The 22,945-nt window shown below is 40.6% G+C and overlaps 1 protein-coding gene across 1 annotated transcript in view; it reads right to left on the bottom strand.

Annotated features, from left to right (window-relative positions):
- Window positions 1–22,945, bottom strand: part of LIMCH1 (LIM and calponin homology domains 1) — a 338,591-nt gene that overhangs the window by 103,549 nt on the left and 212,097 nt on the right. Inside the window, exon 4 of the mRNA XM_060091444.1 lies at window positions 2,302–2,408. Within this exon, the coding sequence (XP_059947427.1) occupies window positions 2,302–2,408 (107 nt within the window). The remainder of the gene's footprint in view (window positions 1–2,301; window positions 2,409–22,945) is intronic.

Genomic DNA, 22,945 nt, shown 5'->3' on the forward strand with positions numbered 1-22,945 from the left:
ATTCTGTCCAACATCAAACATGCTAACATTCTCATTATAGGGGTCCGGGAAGGAGAAAAGAGGGAGAAAGGAGCACCTAAATACATAATGTAAATATTTACTGAAATAAAAGGAGAAACTGAGAGTAATACAATAGTAGTATGGGACTTTAATACCTACTTAAATCAATGGACAGATCATCCAGACAGAAAATCAATAATAAAACATTAGTTTCAAATGACATATAAGATGGACTTATTAGATATATACAGAACATTACAACCAAAAGCAGCAGAATACACATTCTTTTCAAGTGCACATGGAACATTCTTCAGGATGAATACCACACACACACACACACACACAAAAGAACATTCTGTCCAATTCCATTTTATAGATGAAGACACAGAGCCCTACTGAAGCAAGGGAGCTTGCCTAGGATTATAGACCTGGGGGTAGCAGATGTAGAGGTAGACCTGAGATTTCCTGATGCCCACGGTTTTGTAGAAAAGCAATAAAGTGATACGAGTTCTGAATTTCTAAAACCAATCAGTCTCAGAAGCCTCCTGGTTTAGTAACATATTGATTTAAAGTGACTCTTTAAAAAAAATGAATGCAGCTGCCAACAGTGTCAAAGTGAACTTTCCTTCACACCCTAATCCATGTGTGTGTAACAAATGATTACCTACCATGTCACACAGTTACTATTGTTTCTGGTCACTTGCCACCCAGGTGAAACTATGAATGTGAGATGAGGCAGAACCTGAAACAATTTCCTAAAATGAATAATGATTTATAGAGGCTGGATTTAGGTATAGAAATAAATGGAGCATGTGAGGACTAAAATGAGGTTTATGGTGGTTTACATATTCAAATATCCTAATTTTTATTCTGTTCTTTTTACACTTAAGTAAAAATTTTCCATGAGAAATACTAAAGAGAGGTCAAAAGGTACAAACTTCCAGTTATAAAATAAATAAGTCATGGGGATGTAATGTACAGCATGACAACTATAGTTAATAACACTGTATTGCATATTTGAAAGTTGTTAAGAAATTGCTAAGAGAGTAGATCTTAAAAGTTCTCATCACAAGAAACATAAACTTTATATGGTGACAGATGTTAACTAGACTCAATGTGGTAAACATTTTGCAATATACACAAATATTGAATCATTATGTTGTACACCTAAAACTAATATAATAGAGATGTTAATTGTACTTCAAAAAAGAAAAGGCACATTGACAACAGAGAGGTGATTTTTACATAATCAATCATGGCTGACTTTCCCTTATTCCCAGTCATAAATCATAAAATCCAAAAATCATAAAATCCAATATGAACTCCAACTTGATTTCATTTGGTAGTTTCAACTATTTTCCCCCATCATTAAGAAAAGCCAGTATTGGCAAATAGCAAAAAAATTAACAGCTCTGAATTTTGGTTTCTTTCTCTTTTCTGTCCTTCTATGATAAAAAGACCCAAAAGTAATCAAAAGGAGAAGTATAGCCAGTCCAAAGATGCTATCTATATAATTAAGCTTATTATTAAAGCATATTAATGCCAAATACTGTCTGACTAATTTCAAAAATGTTTTATCTGAATTTGGTAGAGTCTAAAGAACTTTTAAACTACAGGAAAGTTACCTCTACCATCTCAAAAGGACTTTTCATCTCATTACTCTGCTCATGAGCTATTTCTTCACAGAGAAGTACATTGCCTTTTCTTTTACTATAACATTCTTTCCCAAGAATTCTTTGGCCCCAAACATGGCTCACTGAGTAGATAAGTCAACAATAGCCAAATGGCCAATGATCCATCTTCAAAGAACTTGATCGCTGACATATATGAGAAAACAGTTACAAATGTAAATGAAGAAGATATTTTTCCATAATCTATTGACTTCTTTGCATAATAAACAGAGTTCAAATCTGTTTAGGAGTTTGCAGTCTTCCAGGAGCCTATTCATATGCCCAAATGGAGCCAATAAAAGCTTTTTGTCTAACCCAAACAGATTTGTGCATATTTCTCCCTTGCCTCTCCCTCTGTTAAGTTTCACTTAACATTTTCCTCCCTTTCTCTAAAATTCTAACTCTATATACATGATTTTTGCATTTCAAAAAATTATGTTTGATCAGAATGAAAGCTATACACAAGGGAAGGCCAATGTGGTTTATTTTGAAAGCTAGGTTTTTAACCTTCACATTTTAATTTTATTAGGCATGCCCAATTCTCTGCCTCTTAGACCTCACATCATCATCACAAAACTGCAAATCAAACCATAAACGGGTTTCCCTTGAACATAAATCATGCATTACTTACTTGACTGTTACTCTGTTGGACGTATCCTGTAGGTCACTCGGGTCAAAAAGTTGAGATTCTTTAAGGCCGAGCTCTTTACAACCTCTCAAGAATAATATGATATTGTCCTGGAAGGAAGAAAAGAAATCCGAGTCTATATTATTTTATATTATTTTATGAAACAGCCTTTCTTCTTTAATAGTCCAAATTACTGGAGGGATGTCAGTCATTAAGGCAGCGAGAGTCAGGTGTGAGTCATGGCCTGTTGGATAATAAAATCAGACCTCATTAGGAAATGCTGGAATAAACAGACACTTCAAACTTCTAAACTGGCAGCTATGTCAAATTCATTTTTTTCCCTTTATCTTTTCACATTTGTATAAAACTGTAAGTTAAATACCATTGGAAAGTAGAAATTAGCAATTTGAAATAGTACTCAAAACCCATGAATTCCCTATTGCTTCAAAGTTTTGTCCATGTCTTATTGCCTAGAATCTGGTTCAAAATGGATATATATATATTTTTAAATAGGTTTTACTACGCAAGTGTCATCTTCAACAAGTTTTTCTTTTTAATTGATCTTCAAAAATATATCCTTATCTAAAAAAAGGGTACAAATGAACTTATCTACAAAACAGAAATACAGTTTGTAGAAAACAAACTTATAGTTACCAGGGTAAGGGTGGGGGAGGGATAAATTGGGAGACTGGGATTGACATATACACACTACTATATATAAAATAAAATAGATAACTAATAAGGACCTACTGTAGAGCACAGGGAACTCTACTCAATACTCTGTAATGGCCTATGTGGGAAAAGAATCTAAAAAAGAATAGATATATGTATGTGTATAACTAATTCACTTTGCTGTACACCTGAAACTAATACAACATCATAAATCAGTTATACTCCAATAAAAATTTTTAAAAATACATCCTTTATCAATGGGTTTTGACCAATAATACCTCTTTGTGGACTTATAAACTGAATTAAATGGGGTGGGGAAATCTAGACTTAATTGGAAAGGGAGAAATGAGGGGGCAGGGAAATCTTTTGAATATAATGTCAAAGACCCTCCTCATGGAGACAAGTTTTTCTAGCAGGTACAAGTTTACTTTGACCTGGCAGAGTAGCAGACACAATTGACAGCTGAGGAGGGTTCTGGTCTTCATCTGTTGGGAGTCATTAAGGATAAATAAATGGCTCTGGAAGGAATTGCAAATTGTGAGTCATACTTTTAGAACTCTAGGATGTTAGCAGCAGGTTCATCAGTTATAAGTCTCCAATTATCCTCTTCCTAAAAGACTTCTGATGAGCTAACTGGTCCCATCAGGTAGTTCAAACTACAGGAAAGGAATGATGAAGGCTGGTTCCAGGAGGCAGATCAATGTGAATCCATCTAAATGCTCTAAGAAAGATGCTACAAAAATCTGAAATAATGGTGGTGGTAAATAAATCATATATTCACCTAAGTGCAATTTAACAAAGCGAATAAAAATCATAGTATTTCCCAATGACCAGTGTGTAGGTAGGATTCTAAGATGGTCCCCAAGAATCTCACCCACTGATGGACACACCCTGTATAATCACCTCCCCTTGAGTGCCAGTGGAACCTGTGCATGAGACGGGTTATCACTCTGTGATTAGGTCATTAACCAGTGGCTTTGAGTTGATCAAAAGAAAGATGACCTGATTGTACCTGACCTAATCAGGGGAGCTTTTCAAAGGTGAAGTCAGAGTTACTGCTGGCCATGAGTTCTATAGCTGCAAGGAGATGCCTTCTGTCAATAACAATATGAGCTTGGAAGAGGCTTGGAAGAAGCTCAGCTTGGACTTCAGCCGCTGCCAACACCCCAATTTCAGCACTGTGAGCAAAGTATTCAGTCACGTCATGTCCATACTTCTGATTACAGAAACTAAGATAATCAGTGGGTGTTGATTGAAGATGCTAAGTTTACAGTAATTTTTTATGCAGCAATAAAAAAATAATACATCCAGGTTCAAAATAACAAGAGCAATAGCAATAAATTGCTAACGTTTATATAGCCCTTATTATATGCCAAGCATTCTTCCAAGAATTTTACATATATTAGCTTACTTAATCTCTGCACAACCTTATGAGGTAGGTATTATTATCATCCTCATTTTACAGATGAGCAGTATGAGGCACAGAACAATTAAGCATCATTAAGGCCACACAGCCAGCAAAGGATGGAGGTGCAAAACAACATGTTGTATATGAGGAATTCAAGCATCAAATCTGAGGCCGGTATCAAAGGAAGATGAGGCTATGGAGTCAGGGTCTGATCATGGGGTCCTTGAAGGCCATGGAAGGCAGGCTATGGAAGTCACAGAGGGGTGGTGATCTGAGAAGTAAATGCCCAGGTCTGCAGCAGAAGTAGATTGCTGGGGGTAGGCCTGGGGGGAGGTAGAGGGTGTGAAGGAAGGACTTAAGGGGAACAAGACAGGAGACAGGGAGACCAATGAGGAGCTACTCAAATCTCACTTCCCCCCATGGAGGGTGGCCCACCCCAGAATGTTTTCTTTCCTGTGCCCCTGGATTTTTCAGTAGGTAAGAAGTACCATCATTCACAATATCTGTGTCCTTCACAACACCTCTTGTAGACTGACCATGAGCTGGTAAGAGTCTGAAGTCATCCATACCCTTCACAGTCTCTCCTGCAATTACTTTGCATGTTTTTTTTTTAAATTAGTTTCTGCTTTATAACAAAGTGAATCAGTTATACATATACATCTGTTCCCATATCCCTTCCCTCTTGCGTCTCCCTCCCTCCCACCCTCCCTATCCCTCCCCTCTAGGTGGTCACAAGGCACCGAGCTGATCTCCCTGTGCTATGTGGCTGCTTCCCACTAGCTATCTATTTTACGTTTGGTAGTGTATATATGTCCATGCCTCTCTCTCGCTTTGTCACAGCTTACCCTTCCCCCTCCCCATATCCTCAAGTCCGTTCTCAAGTAGGTCTGCGTCTTTATTCCTATTTTACCCCTAGGTTCTTCATGACATTTTTTTCTTAAATTCCATATATATGTGTTAGCATACGGTATTTGTCTCTTTCTGACTTACTTCACTCTGTATGACAGACTCTAGGTCCATCCACCTCATTACAAATAGCTCAATTTCGTTTCTTTTTATGGCTGAGTAATATTCCATTGTATATATGTTCCACATCTTCTTTATCCATTCATCCGATGATGGATACTTAGGTTGTTTCCATCTCCGGGCTATTGTAAATAGAGCTGCAATGAACATTTTGGTACATGACTCTTTTTGAATTATGGCTTTCTCAGGGTATATGCCCAGTAGTGGGATTTCTGGGACTTTGCATGTTTTAAAATTATCCAATTCTCCTTGGAGTTTTTCTATTTTCCCTCCCATCTCCAGAGGTTTGTAGAGGTTCAGGTGAGTCTTTTCTAGGCATGCAACTCTCTTTCTGGTTGGCCTAGGAGCTCTGAGGGCTTCTTACCCAGAGGAAAGCAAAGGATGGGTCCCGGAATTCTCTAGGAATCATTTGGGACCCCATTAAAAGGACAAGACTTGTGACTACCATGTGGTACCATCAGAGGCACAAGACTGTGGCACGTCAGCTTCTCAAGAAAGGCAAGAAGGTGCTCTTCCCACGTGCATTCCCGGATGCGCCCCGAGTGCCACGCTATCTTCAGCACACAAACTGCAAACACAGAAGCATTGCGTCACCAGCTGGGCTGAACATTTTGGGCTGGGAGATTTAAATAACGGCAGGTCTCCTTCCAGCTCCGTGCTGCAATCTAATGATGCTGGAAGGGAGCCAGACCCCAGTCAGAAGAAAAGGCCCACCCCACCCCACCCCCCCGGCCACCAGCCAAGAGCTAACAGGGGCAGCGACCACAGCTGGCGGGGAGGCTGTGCCTTTAATTACCTAAAATGCATCCTGCAAATTCCCACCTGCCTTACTCTTTTTTTTTTTATTAGTTTCTGCTTTATAACAAAGTGAATCAGCTATACATACACATCTGTTCCCATATCCCTTCCCTCTTGTGTCTCCCTCCCTCCCACCCTCCCCATCCCACCCCTCCAGGAGGTCACAAAGCACCGAGCTGATCTCCCTGTGCTATGCGGCTGCTTCCCACTATCTATCTACCTTATGTTTGGTAGTGTATATACATCCATGCCTCTCTCTCGCTTTGTCACAGCTTACCCTTCCCCCTCCCCATATCCTCAAGTCCATTCTCAAGTAGGTCTGTGTCTTTATTCCTGTTTTACCCCTAGGTTCTTCATGACATTTTTTTTTTCTTAAATTCCATATATATGTGTTAGCATACAGTATTTGTCTTTCTCTTTCTGACTTACTTCACTCTGTATGACAGACTCTAGGTCTATCCACCTCATTACAAATAGCTCAATTTTGTTTCTTTTTATGGCTGAGTAATACTCCATTGTATATATGTGCCACATCTTCTTTATCCATTCATCTGATACTCATTCTACGAGGCCACCATCACCTTGATACCAATATCACTGATATTCCAGGAGTGCCTTACTCTTCACACTGAGTTTTTTCCACATTTACAACTACAAGCAAAACTAACATCTTAGTGTCTTAGCTTCAGAAGCCAAGCAACACAACTGGTTCTAAAATCTGGCAAAGAAGAAGTGAAGACACCGATTTACCACAATGACTATTCAATTTAGCTCTTACTAGCATAGTATTGCAAACTCATTAAGACTTAGGCTTCAAAAGAAGTTTTTAAAGGACTCTTCAAAAAGTCAATGTCATGCTAAAACAAAAATTAGAGGCTAAAGAGACATGATGACATAATGTAATGTATGACCTTTGATTGGATCCTAGATCCAAAAAAGGAAAAGTAAATAAGGCTATGAAAGTCCAGTTTAAAAGTGGACTGTTGTTGGATAATGTTATTGGATGAATGTTAATTTTCCTAGGCATGATGATGATGATGGTATTGTGGTTATATGAGAGAATGCCTTTATTTTTAGGCAAATATATGAATTATTTAGGGACAAGTTATCATGTCTATAACACAATTTCAAATGGTTCAAGAAAAAAAAGTGTGTGTGTGTGTGTGTGTGTGTGTAGGCATGCACAGGAGAGAGGCAGAGAGAATGACATCTGCTTGTTATGGAGAAAGAAATAAAGCAAATATGGCAAAATATTAACAATTGGTGAATCTATATCTCAAAGGCTGGTAATTTTTTCCTGCAAAGTGCCAGATAGTAAGTATGGCTTTGTGGGCCTGTGGTAGTCTCTGTCAAAATGACTTAACTCTTTCATTGTAGCCAGACAAATACACAAATGAATGGAAGTTGTCAGCATCTCTATACACTTAATTTACACAAGCAGGCATCGGGCTGGATTTGGCCCACAGGCTGTAGTCCACTGGCCCGGTTCTAGGTGAACAGTATTCGGGTATTCATTATGCCATCTGTACATTTAAAAACTTTCCAAAAAAAGTTTGGAGAAAAGGCTTTTAAATTTGTAAACATGTATTCAATTCCATAGGATTGTGAGTTCACTCACAAAACCAGTTTCATAAAATTCAAGGAAAAAATAATGGTCACCTCAGAGACAACTACTGCAAAGTTCCTAAGGTAAATGCTCAAGTGCTACTGATGGAAAGTTACTATTTCTGGCTAATGGGAGAGTGCTGTAACATGAGCCTCAATTCAACACAGATGGGGAATATAAAGTTCCTCAAAGAGTTCATTTCGTGCTCGACTAATAGTAATATACGGATTTATACCCCTGTTTACCTAACTACTATGCATTCTCTCCTCCTTGTTCTTGGCCCAGTGGTTTCCCATTTCACTAACTTGTGGGCCACCCCTGTTTATGAGAACATCCCCTGGGGGCCCACAGTTGAGGCCTGAGCTTTCCGCCCTCCCCTGGGCCTCTTCTCTGAAGAAGTCCTGGTACTTCTCTGCCCTTCTCGCTCCAAAGGCAAGATGAAGGAAGGCCCAGGATGGTCTCTACCCCCAGAGTTTTACCGGCATATAGTAGGTACTCAGTAAATATTTAAAACAAATTAAGCACTACATTCTAGGTACCTAGAAGAACAACAACAAAAAAAAAACCCCACAAAATTCTAGTAGATGAAATAATAAGGACTTAGAAGTATCTTATCTTCAGGATTAATTTTCATGATCCGTCAAATAGCTGGATTTGTTCAAGATACACATAAACAGAGGTTTGTTTATGAAAAATTGTCTAATATGACAATGGAAATGAGAGAAGAACAAATGTATCTCGGAATACATAACATAACATAACAGCTTTGGAGTCAGGAGGACTCCAGTTAGAATCCCAGCCTTATCCTTGTACTAGTTATGCGGCCTTGGGCATTTCCTAACCTTCTTGATCCTTGAATTTCTAATTTGTGAGGTGGGGGGGTGACATCAACCTTATAGGGATTACAGAAACTATATATAAAGAACACAGCCCAGTGTCTGGGAAATTTCAGGTACTCATTCTATGTAAGTTATGTATTATCCTGGCATTATTGTCAACTCGGGTCAAGAAGGGACCATAAAAGGTGAGATGAAGAACGTTTATCCATCTACAAAAAACCAGACATGGTGTCTATTTATAGCCCTTGCCAGTTACATGGGAGATTTGTTTTTTTAAAGGGTAGTTGCAATTATTGTTGTTTAGTTACTGTTATAAATTGCCAACTTGATACTTTTATACAGGCAGCCTCAAACTTAGGTGCAAGCTATGTACCAAAAGCCCACTTGTAAGATGGCGGTTTGTAGGTCATCATTTGTAATTATCTCACAGAAATAGTCTTTGTATGGTGGTTCCCAGTTCAAGTCAGAAAGGTCGACTTAGTCCAAAACGTACCTGAAGGGGAGTCCTAATTACACCATGGAAACTAATGGCTTTGCAGAACAACATTTCAGTAGGAAAGCGTATTCAGAAATGCCTGCCCGACATATATACAATGCAATATTACTCAGCCAGAAAAAGACACTAAATTGAGTTATTTGTCGTGAGGTGTATGGACCTAGAGTCTGTCATACAGAGTGAAGTAAGTCAGAAAAAAAAACAAATACCGTATGCTAACGTATATATGTGGAATCTAAAAAAAAGAAAAAAAATGGTTCTGAAGAACCTAGGGGCAGGACAGGAATAAAGACACAGACGTAGAGAATGGACTTGAGGACACGGGGAGGAGGAGGGGTAAGCTTGGACGAAGTGAGAGAGTGGCATGGACATATATACACTACCAAATGTAAAATCGATAGCTAGTGGGAAGCAGCCGCATAGCACAGGGAGATCAGCTCAGTGCTCTGTGACCACCTAGAGGGGTGGGATAGGGAGGGTGGGAGGAAGACGCAAGAGGGAGGAGATATGGGGATATATGTATATGTATAGCTGATTCACTTTGTTAGAAAGCAGAAACTAACACACCATTGTAAAGCAATTATACTCCAATAAAGATGTTAAAAAAAAAAAAAAAAAAGAAATGCCCAACCGTGCTCTAGGCTGTAGTCGGGTGGAGGATTTCAGAGGCCATAGAAAAGGCTTCCTTAGCCCAAGGCAGCACCTCAGGAGGGAAAGGCAGGAGTGAGAGAGGAGAAAGGTGGGCCAGCAATTCATTCCAGTGCAGCCCCCTGAGACACATCACTGTCTCATCTAGGTTCTCCCTCCTGTCTTCAGAAGGCGAGCAAGGACCTGCTGGCTACCTTTCCCTTTCTCTGCTGTCATTTCCCACTGGCAAGGGGTTTCTCCCTTTCCTTGATCCACTGTGGAACAGCGTGCAGCTTTCTGGCTCTGAGGAAGGCACCAGCACTTAGTGGTTCTCTAGGGAAACCAGACAGGTAGTGGCGGGGGGGCCTCTACCCAATCCCCTTGGCTTTATTTCCTTTACAGCCAACAGGGAAAGGGCAACACGATGATGGATTTGGAGTTCACAGAAAATGAACGTAACGCTCATTTAGGTTTCAAATGAACCCAGACGCCTATATTGCCAGGTATTTTAAATGCAATATATATATAAAGCAACATAATTTTCAGTTTCTATAAATGAAAAGACCAGGTGGAGGTAGCAAAATGTAAACTGAGATTACATCTGGTGAATTTATTATTTTAATACATTTTCTATAATAAATACTCGCTTCAAAAATCTTAAGGATTAGGATATCTCAGAAAGATTTGCAAGCATATCAGAGAAGATCCAGACTTTTTGGAAAATCGATAACTAACACCAATGTTACATTTCTGTTCTATATATAAGGCTTAAAAAAAAAGAAAAAAAAACGTGGTTTTTGTTAGGTTTCCTGCATTTGAAGCGAACAAACTCCCTTTAACAGAGGTGCAATTGTGAACTTCAGAACTTAAGTAATACATTACCAAAATATCTCTAGGAAATTACCCTACAATTAATAGAATTTGGGGATTTCCTGTACCTGCTGTGTGTTCATGGTTGCTCTCCTAACCTGTACAGGTTCCAGCCTGGCTCCATTAACTGGCCGATGTCCAGCCACAATCACCACTCGCCAGACTTTCAATGCATTTGAGTTTGCCAGGAGCACTTAATGAGGACACCAGGCCTTCCACTGAGAGGCGAGACCTGCTCGTTCTGCCTGGGGGAATTCTGGGGAAGCCTGACCCAGAAGGTGGCAGCTGGGTGGCTGCTTGAAGGCGAAGAAACCACTTTATGGATAGGAAATGAGCAGAAGCACAGCGGATGCCAGGGAGAGAATGTAAGGTTGGAGAGGGGAAGAAAGTTCTAAGAGGTAAGCTTGGGAGAGTTGTGAGAGCCTTGTGAAGGATTTGGACTGTTCCTTAGACAGTGGGGATCAAGGCCAGTTGATGAGGACAGAAAGAGTCCTGGGAGCCAACCTTTCTTTTAGGAGAATATGTCAGGTGGCAGCAGGAGAGATCCACTGGGTGGAGGAGAGGGTCCGTTTAAGACAGAATTACAAGAGCTCAGGGAGAGATGTGGAAAGCCTGAACTCATCCAGAAGCAGTAAGGGCAGTAAAGGGGGAGGATGAAAGCACCCCTTGTTGGCTTGGCGGTTGAGTGGATTTAGGAGCAGAGGGTGAGGAGAAGGAAGAGGTTTTGGTTGATGATAAGGTTTTTAGCCATTGGGACCATCTTAAAGAATAGAGGAAGGGGAGATCTGTGAGAAACAGAAATAATAAATTAAGCTTGGAACATTCCATATTCCAATAGCCACAGCTCATTGGGAGCTTATATTTGGGTCGGCTAGTTAGTGGCTGAATGACCTTGGGCAAGTTGCTTACACAGTCTCTGCTTCAGCTTTCTCTTCGAAAGCCTAGGTTCTTACAAAGGCCTACAAGGCCCTACAGGAGTCACTGTCCACTAGCTCTCGGACCCCACCACCCCTCGCCCCCTGCAGCCAGGCACAGCTCCTTCCTGGCTGGTCCTCAACCAAACCAAGTAGATTCCTGCCAGGGCTTCTGCACTGCTCTTTTTCTTACCTAGATATGACCTAGAATGATCTCTTGTATATAGTAAGTAAACATTCAAGAAATATGCATGGAATGAATGAATGAGTGACCATAAAAACGGGGATACTCACAATGTCATAGGGCTGTCCTGGAGCTAAATATGAAAATATATGTCAAGTGCTTAGAATAGAACAGTGTTTGGTGCAATAAATGTTTTCCATTGTGGTACTTATTTCTATTATTAGGATAAAACTGTTAAGTCATCAATGAATGGATTTTCTGATTAGAAGGACATTATTGACTTCGGGGACAACTTCAGGGCAATTATAGGGTGAAAACCTATAATTTCAGGAAGTTAAGAAATCAGTGTAGAATAAAAACATAGAGAAAACACAAAGAGACACTTTTGGGAAGTTTAGCAGAGAAGAGATTATGAGAAAAGGTACGGTGAGTCCAAAGAAGGTTGGCTGCTTGTTTCTTGTAGGAAAGCGGCAGGTAAGGAGAAACACAGCTCCCTGCTTGTCCTAAAGCTTCCTTGCCAGCCCAGACCACTGACATTATCATCCTCATGAGGAATCCTCACCATGTGTGAGGTTTGAGCCATCAGTTTTCACCATAATCACCTTCCATCCTACTCACTACTTCTGTCACAGTCATGGAGGACACTGGCACCAGGCTTACCGCTGACTACAGTCATCATTCTAGGTGCCTTTACATTCTACACAGCAACCTGTTCGACGGCCTGGCTTTACAGTTCTTTGACGTCCTCAATTCCAGTAGTTTTCACTCGTACACTCCATTTCACGATCATAGTCCTCACCCACACCTGCCCTGCGGAATCACCATTTCCAACATCCTACTCCTGGGCCTGAGTCCCTCTCCTCCCAGGTTTCTCACTCCTTCTCTCCCACACACCTGCTCTTTCATCTCCAGACTCTGCCTTTTCCTCTCAGTCCATTTCCCTCTCCTCTCATTGTCTTCTTTCTTTCCTGATTCAGTACAGACCAGTCTATTCAACTGCTCCAATGCCTGCACCTTCAACAGCCCCAGTTCTCCGCCTTTCCATTAGGGAACAGTGACGAGGAAAAGGAAACAGCAGAGGTGGAACAGTTAGCCTTAGACATGAGCCTTGGCGGCTAAGCACCACCACTTGTCTCTACTTGAGATGGGATCAGTCATGCCCACTCCTCATGTTTCTCCATGGAGAAACAACACTCCTGGCCCCTCACTCTTCCTCTCCTAGGTTGGTTTGGGAGAAGGAACGGGGCATGCTCAGCTCAGCCAGTTTGGGATTTCCCCTCTGTGGAAACATGCGTCCCGTCTGTCTCTGCCGTGTGGGAAGGGGCCTTTCTCTGGGGTGGGAGAGGCCTGTGGTTGTCCAGCTGTGCTAGGAATGGGTGGATGAATTTGTTTAATTCAGGAGCAAGGATTAGCAAACCCACTTGGCTCTAAACCCACACTCTCCGATTTGTCCCATGAGAAGTAAAGCTGATGTTCTGGCCTCTGATTCCTGTGTTTATGTCTCAGCTGGGAGGAGAAGAGAGGAGTGCTATTTACTGGTCACCCCAGTCCCTAATGCTCTGCTTCTAGTGCTACTGGAAATGATGGTGCTTTATTGGGTCTGGAGCTGCTAGGCACTTATAAGCTCCCACCTCAGTGGGCCCCCTGGATCCACTTGGTCATCCTTCTGGCATCCCTGGCCAGCCCATCACCCCATCCTTACAGAGGGTTTTACAAGCCTCCTCTGCTTTTTAAAATCTCTCTGTGGGATCTTCCCAGACTGGGGCACGAACCCATGTCCCCTGCATTGGCAGGCAGACTCTCAACCACTGCGCCACCAGGGAAGCCCCCTCCTCTGCTTTTTAAACTCTCTCTGCCATGTCCTCACCTTCTTCATCAACAGACAGATGTCATTAACCCCCAAGAGTTTTATATCCCTTCACGTTAACCATCCCAAGTTCTGTATCTAAACACTTTTTTGAAAAGAATATAAAGCTGTGTATTTCAAAGCATCTGCAGCCAATCTGTTAACATGTTTTCGTCAATGGGGGTCTGTGTCAGAGTGCAGAGCAAACAGCCAGCAATTAGGCTCTATTATCTTTAGTTTAATTTTTCTATTTATTCAAGCATATTAATTGAATACTTATGGTATGAAAGGCAATGTGCAAAGTGTTTTGGGCAGGAAGGCGTGATGATAAGAGCTGGCACTCTTATTTGCAAGTGAGAGAGGCCCGGATGGACCTAGGCTCATAATGGATTACAGAGCCCAGTGCATCACAGCCACAAGCGGGTAGAGGGGCAGCTGACCCCTTGAAACAACTACAAACCAGGGCTTTTGTGTATTTGGAACCTGGAATTGCTTCATCTCCTATCCACTCTCTCTGCATGTTGGCTTACTTGCTTTCACTGCACCCAGGTTTCCTCCACATGGATCCCCTAGTTTCCAATCTCATACATGAAGGTTGTCAGCCCCCGAGAGGACTAACTCTCTTTTTCACTTGCAGTTTCAAAACATCCCAGGTAAAGGAAAAGACTCTTATTGGCCTGCCTAGGGTCAGGTCCCCTCCCACAGTGACTAATGGGATGGGGTGAACAAGACCATGAATCATTTTAATCAACAGTGGGGAGGAATAGGGGCTGGAACCGTTTCCAAAAGGAGAATGTGATTCCCTAGGAAGGGGGCCCAGGGAAGATAAAACTAGCAACACTGGCTACCTTCACAAAACTGGACCAGATTTGGGTTATCCTCTCAGAGTCTTTACAGAGTAGAATACAGAATTACCACTGCCATCTTTCACATTCTAAATATAACTGATCAAATTTAGTTTTCCTGGGCTTCCCTGGTGGCGCAGTGGTTGAGAGTCCGCCTGCCGATGCAGGGGATGCGGGTTCGCGCCCCAGTCCAGGAAGATCCCACATGCCGCAGAGCGGCTGGGCCCATGAGCCATGGTCGCTGAGCCTGCGCGTCCGGAGCCTGTGCTCCGCAACGGGAGAGGCCACAACAGTGAGAGGCCCGCGTACAGGAAAAAAAAAAAATTTAGTTTTCCTTTAAAGATGTTCTTTTGAAAGGATCTCTGCACTAAGCTGCAATGCTGCCTCAGTTTCCCAAAGGTAACAGGCTTGATGCCAAAGAGGACCAACCACAGAATGAAGCAAGCCCAAATTACCTAACTAACTCTGTTGGAAGAACCTTTTCAAGCACAGTTACTCCTCAATACAGCGGTTGGAGCCTAGCTCTTCTTGCCTCAGAGCATTTACAGAAACAGAGTGCCAGACCCAAAAGTTCCAGCACCTTGATTTTATCTCTCTCTTTCTGGATTCCAGACTCACGATTGTCTACAAGGCAGTTGCTTCTCTTTTCAAGGACTTGACATTCAAGCCTACTTGAGGGTCAATGCCACAGTGCTCTATCAGGAGAACTTGGAGGCCAGCCTATTCAGAGAAACTGTCTAGATTCCAAAACATGACCAAACTATCCTCCCAGCCAAAATAACATTATTATGTTATATTGCCACATTATTTTTCAGCATAATTTACAAGTTGTATTTAGGAATTGAACAAAAAATAGCTTTCAGTTATGTTAAAATAAAACTGCTTAAGTCATCTATCACACCTCATTAAATAATACTCGTATATTTGACATGTAATATAACTTCTCCGTTTCTCACAGCAGTGATAGACAAACTGTGATCTGTGGACTGCTGTGGATTTGGTACTAGTTCATGAAGAGTAAATGCAGAATTGGAAAAGAGTCTTTAGAAACTTTTTTTTTAATTAATTTATTTATTTTTGGCTGCTTTGGTTCTTTGTTGCTGTGTACGGTGAGCGGGGCTACTCTTTGTTGCGGTGTGTAGGCTTCTCATTGCGGTGGCTTCTCTTGTTGTGGAGCATGGACTTCAGTAGTTGTGGCACACAGGCTCGGTAGTTGTGGCTCGTGGGCCCTAGAGCACAGGCTCAGTAGCTGTAGCACACAGGCTTAGTTGCTCCATGGTATATGGGATCTTCCTGGACCAGGGCTCGAACCCACATCCCCTGCATTGGCAGGCGAATTCTTAACCACTGTGCCACCAGGGAAGCCCTAGAAACTTTTATAACAACTTGGCATTCTAACCACATCCAAGGGTGTGATCGCTGGACACATCTCAGTGAACAGGGTACACATCATTTTGGATGTTGTCCTAGCTGCGTATTGTGTGCACTGTGTAGTTAGTTAATGGCACTAGGATCACAGATCAGCCCAAACTGGATCAGAAATTAAACAACAACAAAATGCAGATTTAAACCATAATGAAACACCACTTTACACCAAGCAGAATGGCTATTAAAAAAAAAAACCCACAGAAAATAACAAGTGTTGGCAAGGATGTGGAGAAACTGGAACGCTTGTGCATTGTTGGTGGGAATGTAAAATAATGTAGCTTCTGTGGAAAACAGTTTGGCAGTTGCTCAAAAAGTTAAACACAGAATTACAATATGAACCAGCAATTCCACTTCTAGGTAAATACTCGAAAGAACTGAAAGCAGGGACTCAAGCAGATACTTGTACATCAATGTTCATTTCACAATAGCCAAAAGGTAGAAACAAACCAAACCATCTGTTCATAAACAAGTGAATGGATAAACATATACACATATAATGGAACATTATCCAGCCTTAAAAAGGAAGGAAATTCTGACATACGGTGCAACATGGATGAGTCCCAAAGACATTATGCTAAGTGAAATAAGCCAGACATCAAAAAACAAATACTATATGATTCCACTTATATGAGGTACCTAGAATAGGAAAATTCAAAGAGACACATGGCTGCTGAGCCTGCGCGTCCGGAGGCTGTGCTCCGCAACGGGAGAGGCCGCAGCGGTGGGAGGCCCGTGTACCGCAAAAAAAAAAGAAACCAAAAAAAAAAAAAAAAAAAAAAAAACAGGTTTGTTCAGAAACAGACCCAGAGGCTCAAAGAGACAGAAAGTATAATGGAGGTTACTAGGGGCTGGGTGTTCTGGGGAGTGGAGAGCTGTTTCTTGACCAGGACAGAGTTACAGTTTAGGATGATGAAAAAGTTCTGAAAATGGTTAGTGGTGATGTTTGCAAAAGCAGTGTTATTACACTTAATGCCACTGGATTGTACACTTATAAATGGTTAAAACGATCAATCTTATGTATATTTTACCATAATAAAAATGCAACCGCCTCCCCCAACAGCAATAAACCTTGTTCTTTATCACAATAGTATGAGAATCCTTTCCCTAGAGTGTATGTCCTAGGGGGTTCTGGATCAAATAAAACTTGGAAAATGCTACATAAATGGCCCCACGTGGAGTTCATAAAGCTTAGACTAACAGTTCTGAGAAATTCCTTACTAAGAAACTCATAATTTTAACTCAGCATTTCCTAAACACATGGACTTCAGAACCTTTCTGTTACTGTACAACTAATATCTCACAAAACATAGTTTAAGAAATGCTGAGCCAGAAATACTGAAGCGTGGTTTATACTTTCACATAACACACAAGTAAGAGTGAAATAGTCATCACACTTAGGTTGTAGCCCACTGTCTAAAACTGTCAACCTGTGGTTAGACCCTCCCGTTAGATCCTGCGCTGGCAATGCCAACCCCCAAGGCATGCCAGGTTAGCAGGAGTCAAAAAACCAGGGTCTTCTTCATCCCTGCATCGTTTAAAGCTTCACAGTAAGGACACATTTCACATTTGTCTTTATAGGGCTGCAAGTTAAGACAACGATTTACTAGTTAGAGGTGACCCCAGGAACAAAGTACTTCATAGTCTAGGTCAGACATGTGGATGACATTAGAAAAAGAAACAGGCTTTTAGAGTGCAAATGAGTGTGCAAAAGCAGGAGCCATATTGATAGATCCAAATACCATTCCCCCTATCATATTTAAAGGTCACAACCTCTCTGCTGAGAAGGCGAAAAAGTCAGCGAGAAAGGAAATACCAAAAGGTAAAAAACCAAAAGCAACTTTTGCACTCATCAAAATATACCATAGACTGAAGGATTTTAGTATTTTTAATTTTCTGGCTGGAGAAAAGTTCACTTAAAATGTTCTGCTGATATTAAAACATATGTGAAAAGGAAGAAGAGGTATGCAGAGTAGGAATTTGAAGAAAAAAAGAAAAATCTGGTGAAAACATCACTGCCACTCCTTTTATTCTTTTAAGTATATTGGGTTCTTAACCCAAGTTGGGGCCGCCTTTACTCTTCCAGTTTTTTTTCTCTGTAATTCAAAAAAGGTGTGGAGAAAAGATTGTCTTCAAATAACTCTAGATTCTCGACTTTGTAATCATGCACAAGTGGAAACCACATTTCATCTTCAAGGAACATTTTTACAAAAGGATATTCAAAATAATAAATTTTCCATGGGTACTGGTTTCCTCTTTCCAAGTTAGTGTTTGGACTAATTCATACAATAAATCTAATGGGCAAGTTGTCTCTCGCAAATAGCACCTAGCACATTCTTGGCATCTGAAAAGAGTTAGTTAACATGTTGCATATGCTCTTCATGTTCACAAAACAAGATATGTGAGAAAAAATATCACCGGGTGGGAGGGTGAGCATAGAAATGTCGAGGCCACCAATCATCTGCAAAGGACCCTCTCCTACACACTCAGGGTTTTGAAAGTGTATCCATGGGGCTGGAACCAAAGGACAAAAAGTACCGAGGCCCTCTAAGGTGTCTGGGACTTGGCAATTTATAACATATTTAATTTGAGCAACCTAGCTCTAAGTATGTCTACCTTAACAGGTGTGGGAAAAGATGACGTTTAAAATCAGTTCAGTTTTTTAAAGGGGTGCAGAGTTTCAGTTTGGGATATCAAAGTTCTGGAGACAAACGGTGGTGATGATTGCACAGTCATGTGAATGTATTTAATGCTACCGAATTGTACACTTAAAAATGGTTAAGGTGGTAGATTTTGTGTTATATATATTTTACCAGAAGAAAAAAAGATAAGTTTAGTAGTTTCCCAAGGTTACAGACTGTGTCCATGACAAAGCTAAGAGGTGGCAGTCTGACTCAGAGACCACTGTCTTTCCTTATATCTCTCAAAAATGATGATATATCAATAGATGAGGTGGTAATTATAAATTAGTTATAAATATCATCATCCCCATTCTCATTTTCACTTTTATCATTGGCTTGATGACTGCTTATTTTGTGCCAGACACTATTCTAAGCAACTTATATGTATTCATATGCTTAGTCCTCACAACAACCCTGCAAGGTAGATACAATTATTATTCCTATTTTCCAAATGAGAAAGTGCAGTACAGAGAGGTAATACAGCACCTCAAGGGCACGCAGCTAATCAAATCCAGGCAGTCTGATCCCAGATTCCCTGTTCTTTACCACTTACTGCATTGCCTCCTGGTATGTAAATTTATGTACACAGCATATGAAGACACAAACCTCATTAGTCTCAAGATGATTCACAAACCAAAAACGTCAATAGGTTATAAATAACGTTTAGACAAAATTCTAGTGCACGAGATGTGAGCTAGTCTAGTTCACACCTAGTTTCTGAAGACATCTATTTTAAAGATAGCTTAGATACCATCATCCATTAAATCCTCCCCGTGACTCTGGACCGTGTTCCCTCGGCACTGCCCGAACCATGATGGTGGGAACATGCACACTTGCTCTGTATCATGTTTAGAGTCTACGACTTACTTCCCCACTATGTAGGCCATGAGTTCTCAGGCATGAATTAATTCCCCATGTATGTAACCCACTATTTTAGGGTTAGCACCATGACTAGTACTCTGCATGTCTTCAGTAAATTTTTCTTAATTCACTTGAAATAGTTTAAATATTGTTACTATCTGTTTTTTAAGGGTCAGCTCTGTAACCATCAGGTTCTGGAGTCTTTATCAATGGCAACTCTTTAATTATCTTTCTAGTCCGTTCATGGTAATCCAGTATCTTCAGGGTTTCCACTGTTCCTGGGGTCAATTTTGATCATTTGCATTTTGCTAAGAAATCTTCCTTTTCCACTGGTTTTCACACCTCTTACTAAAGGGTTATTTATACACATCTCAACATGATTTTAATTTTTCTTGTATCTATTGTTCTGTCATTTATTTTTATTTGTTTTGTATTCTTTAGCTACCATGTTTTTTCCTTAATTGGGCTTCCAAGGGGTTTATCTATTTTATTGGTTTTTCTAAAGAACCAGCTTTTGGATTTATTTATCCATTATTCTATCCCTTTAATTTCAGCTTTCATCTATTAATCCCCTCTTACTAATTTTTTAGGGTTTTTTGTTCCACTTTATTTTGTAAGTAGTAAGTTGAACTATTGATGTTTTTCCTTTATTCTTTACTAAAGAATAAAACATTTCCTCTGAGTACAGCTTTTATTATCATTAGAAATTTTGTTGTTGTTGTTGTTGTTTTTGCAGTATGCGGGCCTCTCACTGTTGTGGCCTCTCCTGTTGCGGAGCACAGGCTTCGGACGCGCAGGCTCAGCAGCCATGGCTCACGGGCTCAGTTGCTCCGCGGCATGTGGGATCCTTCCGGACCAGGGCACGAACCCGTGTCCCCTGCATCGGCAGGCGGACTCTCAACCACTGCGCCACCAGGGAAGCCCTCCTTAGAAGTTTTGATAAAGAAATGTTCTTTTTGTTTTCATTTCTTTTCCAGTAACTTTAACTTCCTCACTGATTTCCTTCTGATCCCAGAGTTATCAATGAGTGTGTTTTATAATTTGCAAGTGGACAAGGTTTTTTAAATTGCCTTCTTGCTTTTTCTTTCTATTCTCATTATACCATAATCAGGGAGTATGCCCTTATAAATCTCTCTCCTCTCTTTGAGTTTTTGAAGGCTTTCTTTGTGGTCAAGTATGTGATTCAGGGGAAGGAGATGGCATTAAATGATTCAGGGACATCTACCTATCTATTTATATCTATTTGACTATGGTCTTTGAAAACTGACATGAAATTTGTTCACTTAACAATTGTTCTACAGGACACCTAGTATGATTATGATGACAAAAAGCATGAGATTTGGGATTTAAAACTCCTGTCTCCTCCCTTCATAGGCCTGGGTCTCAGTTACCTGATCTATAAAATGTAAATCACACTTAACCTTCTTTACTATGTTACCAGTGAGAAAATTAAATAAGCCTGGTGTGCTCTTCCTTCCTACACAATGTCTTCCTAAAAATCCCAGTTAGTTATCAAATACTGCTCTTAAGAAGCGGCTCTCTGTAGCCCTGCTAGGCAACAGAAAAGCCTCCAAGTGAGATCATGCCCCTCGGACCACACAGTGTAAAGAAATGGACACACAGGGAGTTCCCTGGAGGTCCAGTGGTTAGGACTCGGCGCTTTCACCGCCAAGACCCGGGCTCAATCCCTGGTCGGGGAACTAATATCCCGCAAGTCGGGAGGCACGGTCAAAAAAAAAAAAAAAAAAAAGAAATGGACACGCTGCTGCATGTACATTACACAGGGCCTTGTATGTTGCACGGAGCGGATCCTAGAGAAAGGCAGCCATCCCCGCCTGTGTCTTTTGAAGCAGTTAAGTGTTTTAATTCCCTTAAAACACTGTGAGCGTGTGCGATGGGGGGAGGAGAAGGAGGACTTAAAGCAATTTTGCTGTTCTGCTCAGCACTGTAGAGAATTTTTTTGAAACTAAAGACTGATTGAGAAGGACATCAAAAGAGTTTGATTTGTTTGATGTTTGGACATATATACATGATGCAGATAACTGCTGGATTAATGATGACCGTCTGTACGCCAGATGGACCGTGTGACTGTGTCGAGACATCTGACTCAGCGCCATTTGAAAAGCAGATTAAGGTTAAACCATCCTAACACAAAGGATTCTCCCACCCCATGTTTCAGGGCACAACGTTCTATGGTTACTTTAAAAAATTCAGCAAATTACAATTAACTTTTAAGACATCTCCTGCCTGTGTCAACGCCGCCGTGTAAGAATCAGAAGTGAGATTGTTTATGCCTGTCACTTTCTGTGACTGGGCAAGACTCTTCCAGGACAGGCAGCAGGATGTGGTGAACTGCCCTGACACTGAGAGGTCCATCGTTGGCTATAACATAGCAGCTGCCTGTAGACTTCCACAATCATTTTAGGTTGGATATTTCTAAAAGCAGCTTTAAATCTGAGTAGCTGGACAAGCAAAAAGGAGAAAAAAAAAGCAAAATCCCATCCTCCCAGAGCATTCTTTTAAGGGCTTTGTTCCACAAAAAAATTGTTTATTTTTCTTTTGTGAGCTTTTATTTATAAGAAATACAAATGGCCAATATGTGGGAGAAATTTTAACCTACTAAAAAGTGTTAATGCAAGTTAAAACAGTTTTACCATTGGATTGGCCAAGAGGAATACAAACAATAAGATCCGGTGTTGGGTAAGGTATGAAGAAGTTGGCAGTCTTAAATCCAGCTAGCAAGAGTGTGAATTGGTTCTCCACTACCTTTCAGAGGGGTGATTTAGAAATAAGAGCCAAAAGCCTTAGGATTTTGCATTTCTTGGATTCAGCAATTCACCTTTCAAGAATATGTTCTAAAGACATAAACATGAATCATTCACAAAGAGTTTTGTAAAAGAAAGCCCAGCCCACTGGAACATTGAAATGAAAAACTGGAAACAACATAAATGTTCAACAACAGGGGGCTGCTTAAATAGAACTGTGGTATGTACTCATGTTGGAAACGATTGTGGTATATGCCTATGTTAATCATGTAGATGATCTGAAGAATCTAGGCGGTATAATCCTGAAATCCAAATTATACAGGTTTTTCAAAGATGACTATAAAAAATGATTTGCAGTGGAACTACTCAGAATAAGCATTGTTAGCATTAGCATGTATAATTTTAAATCAATTTTCCTATGTAGATACATAATTTTTCCTCCCTTCTAAAATTCTTCTGAGTGTTTGGAGTAGATGCTTTATTCACATGGTTAAAAAATACACAAAAGAGTATACTGTGAAGTTTCCTTCTTATTTCTGTCCTCCAGCCACTGAGATTCCCACTCCCAAGACAACTAATATTTCCAGTTTCTTATATATTTTTCCAGAAGTATTTTGTGTGTATACAAATCTATGTACATATATTCTACATCCTCTCCTACCTTTTTTAACACAAAGTATGTAAACCTTGCTTTTTTTTTAACATCTTTATTGGAGTATAATTGCTTTACAATGTTGTGTTAGTTTCTGCTGTATAACAAAGTGAATCAGCTATATGTATAATA

The sequence above is a fragment of the Mesoplodon densirostris genome, chromosome 1, assembly GCF_025265405.1.
Source record: "Mesoplodon densirostris isolate mMesDen1 chromosome 1, mMesDen1 primary haplotype, whole genome shotgun sequence".
In the NCBI taxonomy this organism is placed as follows: Eukaryota; Metazoa; Chordata; class Mammalia; order Artiodactyla; family Ziphiidae; genus Mesoplodon; species Mesoplodon densirostris.